General features: G+C 37.2%; 1 protein-coding gene across 1 annotated transcript; it reads left to right on the top strand.

The window, feature by feature from the left end:
• Window positions 1-8,685: 8,685 nt before the first annotated feature.
• LOC138601208 (Fc receptor-like protein 5) lies at window positions 8,686-14,473 on the top strand. The gene is made up of 8 exons (XM_069672788.1): window positions 8,686-8,745; window positions 8,878-9,150; window positions 9,325-9,597; window positions 9,705-9,977; window positions 10,080-10,379; window positions 11,920-12,168; window positions 12,401-12,647; window positions 14,317-14,473. The coding sequence occupies exons 1-8, from the start codon at window positions 8,700-8,702 to the stop codon at window positions 14,471-14,473; spliced, it is 1,818 nt and encodes a 605-aa protein (XP_069528889.1). The 5' UTR covers window positions 8,686-8,699.
• Window positions 14,474-15,755: the final 1,282 nt, after the last annotated feature.

Raw genomic sequence — 15,755 nt, 5'->3', positions numbered from 1 at the left:
TATTCAAACAACTGTCATTAATAATTTGAATGAGCTTCTATAGTTATGTTGTCCATTGGTTAGCTTTGCGAACTTGCCTGTAAGGAACTGCCACTTTAACACGTATTAATTTCAAAGATATCCTGACAGCAACACATTAGCAGCACTAGTGCGATTAGTGTGATGACTAAACTCTGAATTTATGCTGTCACAGCAACGCAGCTTTAAAGTGTGAAGAGGAAATGTGATGTTTAAAATAGTCATGCTCTCATTGTGGTTTGGCTTTTTTGTGCCTCGGTTGTAGTAAATACTTTTAGAAACAGGATGGTGAAAAACACGTATATGATTTCACTTAAGAAAAGATGTTCAATTCATGCTTAAAAGCTACACAATGAAGAAGAAACATAAACCCACATAATTCTTTAATAACCCTTAATCTTCTTTTCCTTTGCTTTTCTTCTAGATAAATAGTCATGTAGAAATATCTTTTCCCATCAGGTACAGGAGAACGCATTTAATATATTTCAGGTTCTGAGAAAAAATATGATCAAACACATAATGTATTAAGGTCTATAATGACTGTTGCTATGAAGAACAAACCATTGCTAGGGATGCGGCTCTAATCACAGAATCTGGAGGACTTACTGTAATTGCATGAATCCGTAGAAAAGAAGAAGAAAAGAGACTAAACAGGAGAGAAAACAAGAGAGGTTAAGAGATGCAAAAATAGAAGATGACAAAGGAGAGATGGACAAAATTACACATGAAGTCAACATTAAATGAAACACTGTGGGATATAGCGGTGTTTAAAGATGGTGAATGTGTCAAGAACTAAAACCAGAGAAAGGGAGGACTCGACTCGGGAGCAGAGTTAAACAAGGTTTAATAACAGGCAAAGTTCAGTACACGGGTAATCAATCCAACAAGGCAATGCTGTCAAAAATCGTGAGGCAAGAGGCAGGTCAGAAAACAAACAAGGTCACGGCTTACGTGAATCAGAATGCTGTGAGAATGCTGGAACAAGGTACAACAAACTGGCGACGAGACATGGGGAGACGTTAGGTTTAAATACAAGAGGGAATGGGGAGTGGTTAGACACAGCTGGGGAAGAGGCAATCAGGAGCAGGTGAGCACACGGCGGGGGAAGGGACAGGACACAGGCCTGAAACGGAGACAAGGGTGAGTGACCAAAATAAAACAGGAAACACGAGACATAATACATGAGGGAACAAAAAATGTTACTTAACTGAGGTTCAGACATGACAGAATGGAAAGCTTCAGGGTGACACAAGATCCTGTTCACCCTGTGGGGGTTCCATTCCTCTATAACAACCTGCTCTTTATACATTTACTAAACAGATTAACATTGGCCATCGGTTCGGCTAAGAATGACGAGGACAGTTGAAATTCTGTGCCTTGCCAAAACTAATATGATTCTACCATGATTCTAAAAGTAGCTGTGCCATTCCTACATACCATAATATGGACTTTCAACTCCTACTATTTTACCAGAGAACATGCACTCTACTCAACTAAAGCTGTGTCCTCATTGCATGAGCCGGACCTGAAGCATGCCAGAGTAAACGTGTTAGTGTTGTTAAAAAGGGAAGGAAGAAGACATGGGCCACACTTGGCATTGCCGTTGGTAGGATACGTATGAGATCATGAAGATATAAGTAGCAACGGCTTTTCTCCCACAGCTTGTGTGAAACACGTTCAGGCTTTAAAGTGGAAATGTTTGACAGGTGCACACACTTCCCTTCGTGTGCTGGTGTTATTCAGTGAGTAGATCACATGTTTGTTCTTACTGCAAACACTTTCGGTAACATTCAGAGTAACGGAACAAGGCAGATTTGTGTTTTTTTTGGGTGAATTTGTCGTTGAAAGTTGGACTCTGTTGTTTAATCAGAAGTGATACATATTATATACTTTTAGACTATACTGTGATTATACATTTCATATACCTTCCAGTTATTTCAAGGAATGTTCTTGCCTTGTACTGACTGCTGTTTAAATGTTTTTTCAGTCGATCATGTCCAATGAGGTATTAACCTGTATTTCAGTACTGAATACACTCCTCCACTGTGGACATACAAGAGGTGATTACACAATCTTCCTTGTTTTCTTTTCTATTTAGTCACTGAAGAGAAATGTCACAGCATTACACTTCATGGCGTCATCTTTCTTGGTTTATTTTCCAGCAATATGTGCATCATTTAATTCCACGTATCGACACAAAATGGGGTATGACTGATGAATGCGTAAGAGTTACACAACGCAAGCATGCTAATGAGTAGAGCCGCTGTCAAAAGGTCAAGGTTAATAGAAATGATTCATTCAATGTCACTTTGGTTAAGGTAAGATTTTAATAAAAATCCAATCTCTTAAGTCTTTATGTATTAAACATAACCATAAACAATTTTAATCATGCTGGATTTTCAAAGATTGTCTATTTTGGCAGATAAAAAATACTCTGAAGTAAACATTATTCTGATATGTTCAATAACGATTCCTAATAATGTTAAAGGGCCAAGCGCCAATTTTCAACCTCAGTCCTGTCATGCTATTATGGGGAGCTAATGCCATTATGGTATAAAAGAAATGCAATTAGGCTCTTTTCCTCTGGAGGACGCTGTCTGTTTCAACAATGGGCCCTGGAAACAGGCCAGGGAGCTTGCTAAACTACACTTCCTCAATCTAGGACGCCCGCCTCAGATGTCATGTCTCGTTCAAAGTCATCAGGTTTGAAATGTAGACTGCAGACCCAATGATTTTTAAGATGATCCACCGGTGTATTGTCGTCGTATTTCGGATAATGATAATTTCAGTTATAGCCTTAATTCAACAAGTATATTGGTCCTACTTATAACTTGTATTCATTCTGTGGAATCACACTCCAATAGATAAACCCAAACCTGTTCTCAACATGTCTTCCTCATGGCTGAGTCCTGGAGCCTCAGTCACTCTGAACTGCAGTGTAAATGACACAGATGCAGGATGGAGGTTTGACTGGTATAAGGCTGTTCCCAAATGCTCAAACAACTACTACAATTATGAGCCCCTGCCTAGTAGCAGCAGTGGAACTGAACAGAATTTCTACATTGTTCATGGACAGACACACACAACAGGAAGTGTGTAGAGCTAAAAGAGGAAACCGTAACATTCTGTACAGCAAACCTAAGTTTGTCTGGTCTGGAGGTCAGTATGTTTGTGCATGTCTTTTTCATTCTTTCTTTCTGGCACCATCTGTTTTCTTTAACCCAGTTTTACCTTTACAGGCCTGAAAGCCTTTGTTTATTTTGTGGTCATACAGCCGTACAAACAAAGAAAGAACAGGCAACTTGACACCTGTATTGATGCGCCTACAAATTACTCTTGGCTGCAAAACGGAGGATTTACTTCTAATATTTCTGTCTCTCGTTATAATAACATCAACAAAACAAAGACTAAAGGCGAGCTGAAGGTCGCTGCAGTGTCAAAGTCAGACGAAGGCTTCTAAAGGTGTCCTCTGGGAAAGACTCACCACAGAGTTGGCTGTCAGTAAAATGTGAGTATGAACTAAGCCATTTTCTCTACACTCCCATACTCACAAATTGGGGTGCACATTCAAGAAACAACATGTCAAATACTTAAGTTAATTGAAGTAAATCCCAAAAAGTCATTTGTGAACTTTTATTAATGCAGGAATATGTGTGCTCTGTTATATTATTGGTTAATAATATTTGTGAAGGCAATCGATTCTTCTTTTTATTGCAGCGTCCAGGCCTGAAGGCTCTTCCTATCTCCTGCCATTGATCATAGGACTGTTTTGTGAAATTTAAATTATTATTCTCCTGCTGCTGTTGTGTTGCCACAGAAAATCAAAGCGTGAGACCTTTTCGTATAGATTTTCAATGTATTACACATTAGATGGGGCGGCTGTGGCTCAGTGGTAGAGTCGGTCGTCCTTCAATCGGAAGGTCGGAGGTTCGATCCCCAGCTCCCTCAGGCTACGTGTCGAAGTGTCCTTGGGCAAGACACTGAACCCCAAATTGCTCCCGGTGGCATAGCCAACAGGTATGAATGTGATATCTCTAGTTTGACACTTTACGTAGCAGCCTCTGCCATCAGTGTGTGAATGGGTGAATGTGATATGTAGTGTAAAAGCAGCTTTGAGTGGTCGCAAAGACTAGAAAAGCACTATATAAGTACAGTCCATTTACCATCTATTTTAGATTCGAAATCATTGATTATATCTGATTATTTATCTGATGCAAGTACAAAAAATGTAACTATCTATTTTTCAGATGCATACTTTGCCAGGTTTGTACAACACTCTTCCCTTTCTAACCTAAAAACTTACTCCTTATCAAATTTACTGTCTATGCTGTAAAGTCTCGAACAAATCAGGTCTCTGGTCCAGATGAAATGGTTAACCACACTGACACCCAATCTAAAGTGCAATCTTCTCATCTCAGTGGTCAATATCTTTTTAAAAAATCAACTATGAACTTGAACTATGTCATTTCATATTTAAGGCTGTATCATTTCCTTACACATTAATTGTAGGCAGATCAAAAGCCACAGCCAATAAAACTGGAACCAAACTCAACTAATCAGTGAAACAAATTTGAAATGGATTCAAACGCATCGTATACATTTCTTCCAGTTGAGTTAATGTTAAAATATTATCACTAATAGTATTCACACTTGGCTCTATTATATAAAAAGCAGTGTTAGTTACACATTTGATTTTACCAAAATGAATTAGCACAACCACATTTATATGTTGGAGACTGTTTTGACCATGACCCACAATCTCCTGAGTTTTCTCCTGCTGTATATATTTCAGATGAAGATGAATCCTTCGATGTCGCATACTCTTTGATTCAGCTTAAAAGTATTAGAAATCAGGGTCAGTATTTAAGATACAAGGAATAAATACCATCACTAGGAGATATTTTGAGGCCAGCAATGGCTTTATTTCAGCCCTGAATGCTACGTTAGAAAAAAAAAAGATCAGTAGAATCAGTGTAAAAGTTTCTTACGTTATAACAAAGGTTCTTGTTATGACATAAGTTTTAACTTGACCAACATGAACATTTTGTTAGAAGAAACGTTTTCATATTTTCTTTTATCATGATCTCGTCAACCTAACGGGACATTATAATGAACTAGAGGAGAGCTCCCTTTACTCGACTGTAAAGATGGGATCTGCTGCAGGTACAGTCAAATGCCAAAGTTCATCCTATGTTTTGTATTAAGAGTTTGAAATATTAATAAAGACTCTGGAGGTAAAGGAGTTGTTAAATCAGCCAGGCCATCTCAGGAAGCTACCACATACCTCCACAAGGAGTCAGTTGGAGTATTTTGCTTTTTCAGTTGTGTCATTTCATATCAAAATATCTAATTTTAACATAGACCATAAAACTGAACTGTGCTTCTGTTTTTTTCTTCCATGTGGTTATGCTGTTCCTGAAATAGAAATAGACTGTATTTTTGAGAATAAATATGTTGTTGAGTAAAACAACATTGTCATGTACAATCAACCAAAGACAGTTTTTTACTGTCATTTCCCCCTCCTAAGAATGAAAGTTATTGATTCATAAGACAAAACAAAAACACAACATGAAACTTACTTACTTACTTAAAATGAAATTATGTTGTTCCTTAGGCTGATGGTTCTTTGACTCTTAAGATGTAAAATGATCTTCTCAACATACATCTCTCATTTCGTTTTTTCATACCACAACCATAGATTGAACATAAATTCAGTTATACTAGTTAATTTCCCTTTTATTTATAAATATGTTTATATGCATGCAAGAAAACCATTAAATACCAACATGTTCAAAGCCACCAAAAAGCATGTATTTTTATTTTTTGGATGTTTTTGATGTATAGTTTTTTGTTGTTGCTGTATTTTTGGATGTTTTTTGATGACAAACAAAAAAAGGCAAATGGTATGGCTTTTACTGAATATTCCACTTCCTCTTTCGGTCCAACATCTATTAAACTGTATGTAATCTGTGATGTTTTTTTGTGAAATAAATATCTTTCTATTCCTAGGAAAGTCATCTCCAAACAGTTTATTCTCAAGTCAAACGAGGAACAGCCATTGGTAATAATGAAGCCACATAATGTGCATTTGTGTATTGAATTATAAGCAACATTTTAAATACCATTTTATCTCTTTTTTATCTTTGATTTTCTTCCAGGTCCATAAAGAAATGTTTTTTTCCCATTAGTATTACATTTTCATATTTCATGTCATTTTCTCCACACGGGCACCAAACGTCTGAGATGCTAAAAAACATTAATAAATGGATTGTAAACCCAGAAACATAAACCCAGAAAATTATTGCAAGACCCCAAACAAACAGGAAATCATGTAACACCAATGGTGTCAGATTTTAATCAAACTGAAACTTATACTTAAACGGAAATGTCAATAACACCTGATAAAGAGACAGCTTTTTTTTTTTTTTTAACCAAAATGCTATTAATTTATTTTTGTGTTTTTGGTTTCTGAAAATTATTTTTTTCTCCTGTTTGAAGTCTCTTTTTCCTAAGTCAGTTTGAGGCTTTGTCTTTTGTAACATTTCCTTTGTGTATCATATTGACACAGAACAGCATTCACTAACAACACACTCAAAATCAGTATGCTTTCCATTCTGAACACGTCACACACATCATAATATAGAGTCCTGTCGGTTCATCTATAGAAGAATTTCTTCATGTTAATTGTAAGTAAAATACATTTTTGTATATTTTAACAAGTATAGTTTATATCCATGGTTAACAGTTTTAGTTAATAGAATTATAGTGTGCTGTGGTTATGTTCTCCATGCTTTTAGACAAATGCATGCTGGCATAGGCTCCACTCTGAACAGCAGTAAGCACAGACATATGGATGGAGTGAATCTCAAGTTCATTTTATTTTTGTTTTCTAAGATATCCCTGTTAGATGGCTGAAATGACTGCTGTGTATGAAGGGTTTGCACATGACAAAAAAAATGCCTTAGATTTTATTAACCAGAGTGACGATAGAAAGGACAGAAGGAGATGAAGATACATGACTTTAAGAAATCAACAGTCATCGTAAAGGTTGGAAGTTTACCAAAATCAAGACCACAAGGACAGGTTCCTGTTTCAGTGCACAGTGTCGCAAAAACTGAAATAAACAGGATTCTTAGAACTTAACAATTCCATCAAACACTAAAAAGAGTCAATGTATCGTCTAAAATTTAAAGGGGAAGGCTACGAATGACTGAGCTTTATTTCAGCACGAGTTTTGATTTCTTTTTTGACACTCCAGAAGCAGAAGTAATGACGTCAAGGCGTGGTTGAAAATATTTCTGCGAAGAAGAGTGCCAGAGAGTCGGAGCTGGATGTGAGGATGGGCCACACTTTGCTCTGTTTGCTGAGTTTTTTCTGTGAGTACATTATAAAATGTATTTGTGTGAATGGTACAGTTTATAAAACTGTAAAGGCAGTACTAGTTAAGTTTTTTATTTAGTTTGTTACTTCTTTAACTAGTGTGTGTTGGCTTGATAGCTGGAATGATTGATGGTTTTCACTGTAGGCAGAAATGTGGCTTGTGTTTCAAACGAGAAATTGTATAGGAGGAAGTTGTAATAATGTTGATTTATCACTTATTTTAATATTTTTGGGATTATTTAGTGACACACATTTCAAATATTGACAGCCCAGCTTTGTTATAATTCCTTATTGTTCGGTCAGTTTGATGTTTAATGCATTATCAATCTTTATTTCAGTGATGAATACGCTCCTTAAGTGTGGACATGCTAAAGGTGATTACACAATTTCTGTTTTTCTAAAACTGTCACTCTTTATCATTTCCTTTTTCTCTAGAAGTGTTGAAACACACATCTCCTTTTCAGCATTCTTTTCTTCTAATATTATGTGGTTTTACATGTTTTTGCGGTAAGAACAGATTTAACCAAAATAGTAATAATAATAATCTAAATATATTTACTGTTAAATCATTTATTTGTAGGTTTAGGGACGAAAAGATTTTCAGGAGACAATTTAACCGTATATGTTGTGAAAAGTCAAGGACACACTTTTCACAATAGAACTTTTGTCAAATTTGACCACCTGTCCGATTTCTCTGTGTGAAAGTCATGTAGAAGACAGCCGTGTATAAGTTGGCCAGTTCATTCATTACTTTGTGGATTTTAGTCAGAAAGACGTTTGCATCTAAGAATTGATTAGAGAAAATGCTTGTTCAGTTAATCAGACTTCTCACCTTTTGATCAACCATTTCAAAATCTGCATTACATTATGGTAGGTGTTTTTTCTTTATTCAAAACAATGCTCCCTTCATGTTTTCAAGTCATAGGTGCAACTTAAAACTTAGACCCATAGAGGGCAGTAAGACATTGCTTTTCAGCCAGATATTGAAGTCAACATTGCAAATGATGAATGAAAATAATATAATGAAATAACATTTTTTAACATTTTAATTATGCATTAAAAAATTAACAGCACAAAAAATTTACGCCACCTTAAGAGCTGATAACACAACCATACCAGTGGGAGAAAATGTGGTGCTGACCTGCTCTGTGGATTCTGATGACCCCTCTGGCTGGAAATATCAGTGGTTCATAAGAACAACAGATTCTTCTCAAGAACTCTCCATTAGAAATGGCTCAAACACAACTATCAGTGTCACAAAGGGAGGCAACTACTTGTGCAGAGCAAGTAGAAGAGACTCGATGGTCTCCTCAGAGGACAGCAATTATGTGACCATTCACAAACTTGGTGAGTATTGTTGTTTGTTCCAGAATAAATGAGGTGCATTTATGATCACCATAAGTGTGAAAACATTTAGATTTATTTTATATTTAAATTCCTAACTTTTTTTTTATTTTAACTTATTTTGGTTGTGATCAGTTTCCAACAGGCCTGTTGTGGTCCTGCAGCCCAACTGGACCGAGATATTCAAAGGTGAGAAGAAAACTCTCCGATGTGAGATCCATGGAGTTGAAAGGACTGAGTGGATGTATGAATGGATGACACCAAACTTGAACACATCATCCCGCTCTAATGAGTACGAGATTGGAAATGCTGTTTCTTCCCACAATGGAGACTATTGGTGTAAAGGTAGACACAGAGAAGACCCTTTTTCTTCGACAGATTTGAGTGAAGCCATCACACTGACATTTCGTGAGTACCACCTCTAGAAGAGACAATAGTGGTAGCAATATGCGATTTGGTGTGAAGGTGTAATTTTAATAAGGTTTTCTATGTAAATAAATCTGTATGGTTTAACTACTTTTGAACATTTTACATTACTTATTTGAAAGACTGCAACAATTACTTTTCAAATAGACCAGAAAGCAAGGGTGCACATCAGTGCTGATAAACCGGGCATCCCAGCAGGGGGCAATGTGATCCTGAACTGCACTGTGAACCCGTCATCACCTGGCTGGAAGTACTCCTGGTTCAGAGGCAATAATCCCTCGCCTGTGCCCATGAACCCACAAGATGCTGTAGTCCTTTCAAGTCAACAAATCAGTGTCTCACAGGGAGGACGCTACAGGTGTAGAGGAGGAAGAGGAAACCCTGTTTACTACACAGAGTACACTAATTACATCGATCTTAACAAATTTGGTAAGTTTGGCGATAAGATTGTTTTTTCCTGCATTCTGTATTGCCAATTTATTTTGCAATTTATGATTGCTTTTATTGTGGGCTTCTTTTTTTTTTTAAATGATCAGTCACAAACAAGGCTGTTGTGACCATACAACCCAAGTGGCATAAAATATATAAAGGAGAGCATATCACCCTCACATGTGAGATCGAGGATGGAGAAAACAATGACTGGGAGTATGAATGGAGATCACCAGGCTATGTCAGACTTCTAAGTCAACATGAAAACTTGTTAACTGCATATCCAGAACGCAATGGGGACTACGCTTGTTTCGGCAAAAAGGCGGGTGAACACACAACAACTGAAAGGAGTGGTAACTTAAGATTGCGGGTTTATGACTGTAAGTCACATTTGCAGTGAAAATATGCACTGCATATTATTTCATTACCCATTCTACACTATGTATTAAAACATTTAGTCTGAGTAAACAATTTTCCAACAGATACACCTCGGCCTGTCCTTACTGTGTCTCCATTATGGCTGAGTCCCAGAGATTCAGTAACCCTGAACTGTCAAATTGAACATCCATCTGAAGGATGGAGGTTCTACTGGTATAAAGCTGTTCCAAAATCTGGCAAGTCCTACAGCTATGAGCTTCTGCCTGGAAGCAGCAGTGGGACTGCACATAATTCCTATACTGTTTATGGACAGACATACACAGCAGGATATGTGTGCAGAGCTGAGAGAGGGAACCTTATTTATTACACTCTGTACAGTGACCCAAAGTTCGCCTGGTCTGGAGGTGGGTTTGTATCTTTACTACTTGTTTCTTACTTTTTAACTGATGTTCTTCCTTTATATCTGGGATGCCCAACCTGATTTGAATGATCTGCTCATTATCAACCAGCTGAAGCGTCTCAGGGAATTGATGACGAGCAAAACATTCGAATCGTGCGTTTTATGGATCAACCTTAAACATGCAGGAAGGTAGCTCTCCAGGAGCGGGGTTGGAGACCCCTGCTTTTTACCTTCATGTAGCTAGCAGAAACTAATGAGACCAGGTGAGGAGAAAATTATCTAATAATAATTATGTTCAACGTAAAAATGTGTGTATGTAATTGTAACTGAAATACACTTTGTGCTTTCAACTCTCTACCTTTCTGTACGAGTGTTTAAGGGGCAGTTGTGTTTGTATAAATAAACAGAGAGAATACAGAGAAACAGAATAATCAGAGAACAGTTGAGATGAAGAAACATCACTCCATCACTCTCATACATTTTTTCACCACACTTTTTGAAAAATTTCCTCTTACATACCTTTTAAGCACAAAGCTGCTTAAAGTCTGTAAACACTTACAAAAGTGACCAAAACACTTTAAAGGGCGAGAAACAAATGTGGCCCCACTTGTCCTTTTATACTCTCCGCTTAACTTTGATATACTCGAAATGTTGCCACAGCGCTGTTGTCAAATGTATTCATAAAACACATTACAATACAAATCAACATTATTAACAGGAAGGTAGAGAGTGGAAAGAACAAACTGTATTGCAGCTACAATAATATGCAACTAATTCATGTGAAACAACTCTTTTCTCTCATATGACTTAAGTACAAAGAAGCTTAAACTTAGTAAAAACTCGCAAAAGTTGACAAAAGTGCATAAAACATACAAATGAAAGTGTTAAACAAAATACATCGTGATAAATTGTTACTTCACTGTCTGTACGAATGGGGTTGCACTAGCACTAACTACCCTCTGCAAAACATAAATATACTCAAAATGTTACCTCAACACTATCTTGACACTCTTGACATGTTAGTAAGTTACAATGTCGTTTCAAACCGACATAACCTAAACATTTTTGTGAAATAATCCCAAGAGATAACGAGTGATTTTTCTCTGGAAATGAGAAAATACCTTCATTTCCTGGATTTCGCTCGGTATGCGAAGGGAGACCTAAGCAACTGGCTGTCAGATTAAGACCATGTAGCAGATCACAGATCTACTCTACTGCATTAAAACACCTTTAAAGCATTTTTACATTTTTTAAGCATGTGATTGTCTAAACAGTGTAACATTTTTTAAATTGTTTTAGTTCGTCCTCATGAATGTGTGATCTTCTTAACCTTATTACGATTATGATTATCATACTATATTATCTTTACCTAACTTCCTCCAGTGTTATATGTACTTGCATAGCAAAGAGGTAATCTATCTCATAAGAGTTACTTGAAATAGTTAAGTGTGAAATAAAACTAGAGCCAGGGAAATAAGATATTATTGAATGTGTAGTGTGGTGTCCTCAATCTCATGATATCTCTGTTTTTTTTTCTTCTTCAGATTTTCAATCAGCGTCTCTCACAGTGAGTCCTGACAGAGTGCAGCATTTCATCACTGACTCTGTCACACTGAGCTGTGAGGGAAACTCTGCCAAGTGGAGAGTGAGGAGCTCCAATACGCAGGGCTCGGACTGCGAGACAATGACTGGAGCCACATGCAATATTCCCAAATTAAAGGAGGGTAATACAGTGTACTGGTGTGAGTCTGGATCAGGAGAGTTCAGCAATGCAGTCAACATTTCTGCAGACAGTATGTTTTCATTGTATTGAATGTACATTTTCTTTTTATGTCAGATTGTGACCCATTAGTCAGGCACTTGGTATGTTAAGTAAATTTATCTGACTAATATTTACTACACTCATTTATTCAAAAACTAAGATGAAATTATTTTCATATTTCTGTCAGTGGCCCTCTGTATATTGTACATTTTATGTACCTTATGCTCTGGGATTTAAACGTAGTCATTTTTAATATTTTACAGAAAAGAATATGATCCTGGTGAGTCCTGTTCATCCTGTAACAGAGGGTGATTCTTTCACTCTTGGCTGCAAGTTGAAGACAGGAAGATTAGATTGCCCCATGATTTTCTATAGAGATAACAATATTATTGGAAAGGATACCGGAGAGGAGTTTAATATCTCTGCAGCGTCAAAGTCAGATGAAGGCTTTTACAAGTGTAAATGTGGGAAAATACAGTCTCCACAGAGTTGGGTGGCAGTAAAATGTGAGTATGAATTTTTTTTGTATTTTTTCTTGTTTTATTTCAGAATTTTCAGCTTAATTAAATGATGAATGATATAAATACATTTTATTTTAAGGATTTCAAATGATCAAACTTTTTTTAGGAAATAAAACTTAGATACATTTGATCACCGTTGATAACACATCTCATAGCATACTAATGACCTACAGAGGCTTATATTTCTAGCTCCATCCACCAGTCAGTTTAGAACTGAAGATGAGAGGTGAAACGTCTTCAAGAAAAACCAAGTCTAGTTGCCTTTTGGATTAAGCTTAGAATTACCATGACCTGGATGACTGAGAACATTCACAGACAAGGATTGTACAAGATTGGAGGAGCGTTTTATGCTAAAGGTCATTCCTATACACCAACCAAGTCTTGGGTAGATTGGATGACAAAAAAATGACTAAAAATACACTAAAGTTTGCCAATCAATTAAAAATGGCTGACTTCCTGTTGGGTTACCATATGGGTCCGAAAGGATTTTTTTGTAGGTCTGGACATGACACCTAAATGTAGGTCAAACATACTGTGAGGGCTGATTTTTATAGACATTTTCAAGATGGCTCTACTGAGCAATTTTGCCACATCGACACAAAACTCCACATCACATTTCAAATTTTTGAATGTAGGGACTTATCTACCAAGTTTTGTGACTGTACAATTATTCTGCCACTCAAAAAACCTTCCTGTTGCCTCCAAACTGTTTGGTGCTTGGGCCCTAAATAGTTCATGCAGGTTAATGGTGCTTACACACCTGAGCTGTTTGGTCCGTTTGAACCGAACCCTGGTGCGTTTAGCCGGATAGTAGGTTCGCGGTGGTGTGAAAGCAATCTCGAACTTTGGTGCGGACCAAACAAACGAACTCCGCCTGAAAACGGGGGTCATTCACTTTCAAGTGGTCCAACATTTGGTTCACTGTAGGTGAGAAAGCAATCCAAAGCAAATATAGGAAGTGAACCAAAAACCAGTGCATTGTGGGTTGTTAATGGGTGCTGACACTTGCAGAGACAGCCACGTATCCAGGCAGCAAGATGAGTAAAGGAAAGACGTGGGGGAGCAACAAGGAAATAGAAATATGGGCTGACCATACAATTTCAACTACGCTTGTGGAAACGCACAAGAACACAGAGGTGATCAAACTGTTTAGTGAAAAACAAAAGGAGTGGGCTCTCCTTTGTTTATATCAGGCAGTTTTCCATAGTGGCATAACCAAATTGTTACAAAGTTGCGTTTTGCCTCGAGTTTGGTTTGTGTTCACACGGCAGCTTTTACCAGCGGACCAAAAGTTTTGATGTGTGAGGAAACTGCTCTCTGATTGGTCAGAATTTCCACGTGGGAAAACTCCCTGAAGTAAACAAAGCAAGAGAGCACACTTTTACTTTTATCCAACATTGCTCCACAAATCGATCAGTTCCACTCTCCTTTAGTTTTTCACTGTTTGAACACCTCCGTGTTTTGTGCGTTTCCACAAGCATTTGTGAAATTGTTTGGTCAGCCCATATTTCTATTTCCTCATTGCTCCCCCTCGTCTGTCCTCTACTCATCTAGCTGTGTGTCTCTACAAATGTCAGCACCTGTAAACTACAATGCACAGTTGTATGGTTTGTTTCCTGTATTTGATCCTGCTTTAAGTCCGTTTACGTTCTCACCAGAATCAAACAGGACCGTGGTTCGTTTGGAAACGGACCGAGACCCGTCTTTTCTAGCGGACCATTGGCGCGGTTGTTTGGTCCACACCAGTGTTTCACACCACCTAAACGAAGCGCACCGAGGGGACAAACGCTCCAGGGTTCGGTTCAATCGGACTAAACAAGGCTGGTGTGAACCCACCCTTAGACATGTGGAGAAAAATAAGCTGCAAGAAAACCTGTATGGATGGATGTAGAAGAAACCACATGACATAACTACCTGCGCTGCCATAGTTGTAATCTTTTTTTTATTAGAGTTGTGGATTTTTCTGTGAAATGAAATGCTTAGTGAAAGTTTTTAACCGAGGCTAGCCGGGACCTCGTGTCTTCAGCGCTCTATTACTTTCTTTCAGCACCACCAGGATCTTCACCTCTTGTACTGGGTCTTACTGGGTTCCTTTTTGCAATTGTAATTATTGTTCTACTGCTCCTGCTGTGTTATTACAAAAGAACCAAAGGTGAGACAATGAGACAAACTTCTATTAATTTATTCTATATAAAATTTCAGAAGAGATCTCATGAGATTATAATTTGTTGAAAAAAACCATCTAATGATATTGCTCTTTTTCACAGATTCATACTGTTACGGGTTGGTACGACTTTTTTTCTGACTGTTTTTCTCATTTGAATGTTAAGGCAGTACAGTCATGGCTTTTTGTTACATTTGCTGTATTTACTGCATATTTAAGGATGATCCCGTGTCTGAGCACCAATCGGGGCTCTGCTGCAGATCAGACTGTCAGCCAGGATGCAACTCAACAGCATGTATACTCCTCTCTTGCCCAAGGTCAGCCTTCCACATAAAACTAAATGCTTTTACGACTATTTCACAACAGCTGTTTTGTACCATAGAAATTAACAATGCTTCTAAGTATATATCAGTTTGATGTGTAACCAAATGTTCAGATTGGAAGTGTTTTTTCATGCTTCTGCTCATCATTTTTTAGTTCTCTTTATTTCCTCTGCTGCAAGTTGATATTGTTTCTAAACCGAGCCAGTATTTTGCACACTTTCTTTTATTGACCCAAAGTTTGAAAATGACATTATGTGATAAATTACTTTTGCTGCAGGTGATGTTTCAATCTATGAATCCATCCAAAACACAGGAAATGGTATAGTATAAACATTTTTGTACATCAGTTATCAGAAATAAAGGAAACAGCAATGTTTATACAATAATAACCAATAAAGAAAAAAGTTACGAAAAAAATCATTTTTCAGGCGACTCCGAGAATGAATACAGTGATATTGCTCTTCCATCAATACAGCTTAAAGGTCTCAACAAATACAGTGAGTACATAAAATATTAATCATAAAATGAAGGCAAAATAATTAATCTGATTTGTTGTAAAAAAAAACAAAAAAAAAAACAATTATGATCTTTTTCACAGGTAAACAGGATG

The sequence above is a fragment of the Semicossyphus pulcher genome, unplaced genomic scaffold (genome assembly GCF_022749685.1).
Source record: "Semicossyphus pulcher isolate SPU_LCO1_2020_fin unplaced genomic scaffold, fSemPul1.0.p SCAF_21, whole genome shotgun sequence".
NCBI lineage: Eukaryota > Metazoa > Chordata > Actinopteri > Labriformes > Labridae > Semicossyphus > Semicossyphus pulcher.
This window is presented reverse-complemented; position numbering and strand designations above follow the sequence as displayed.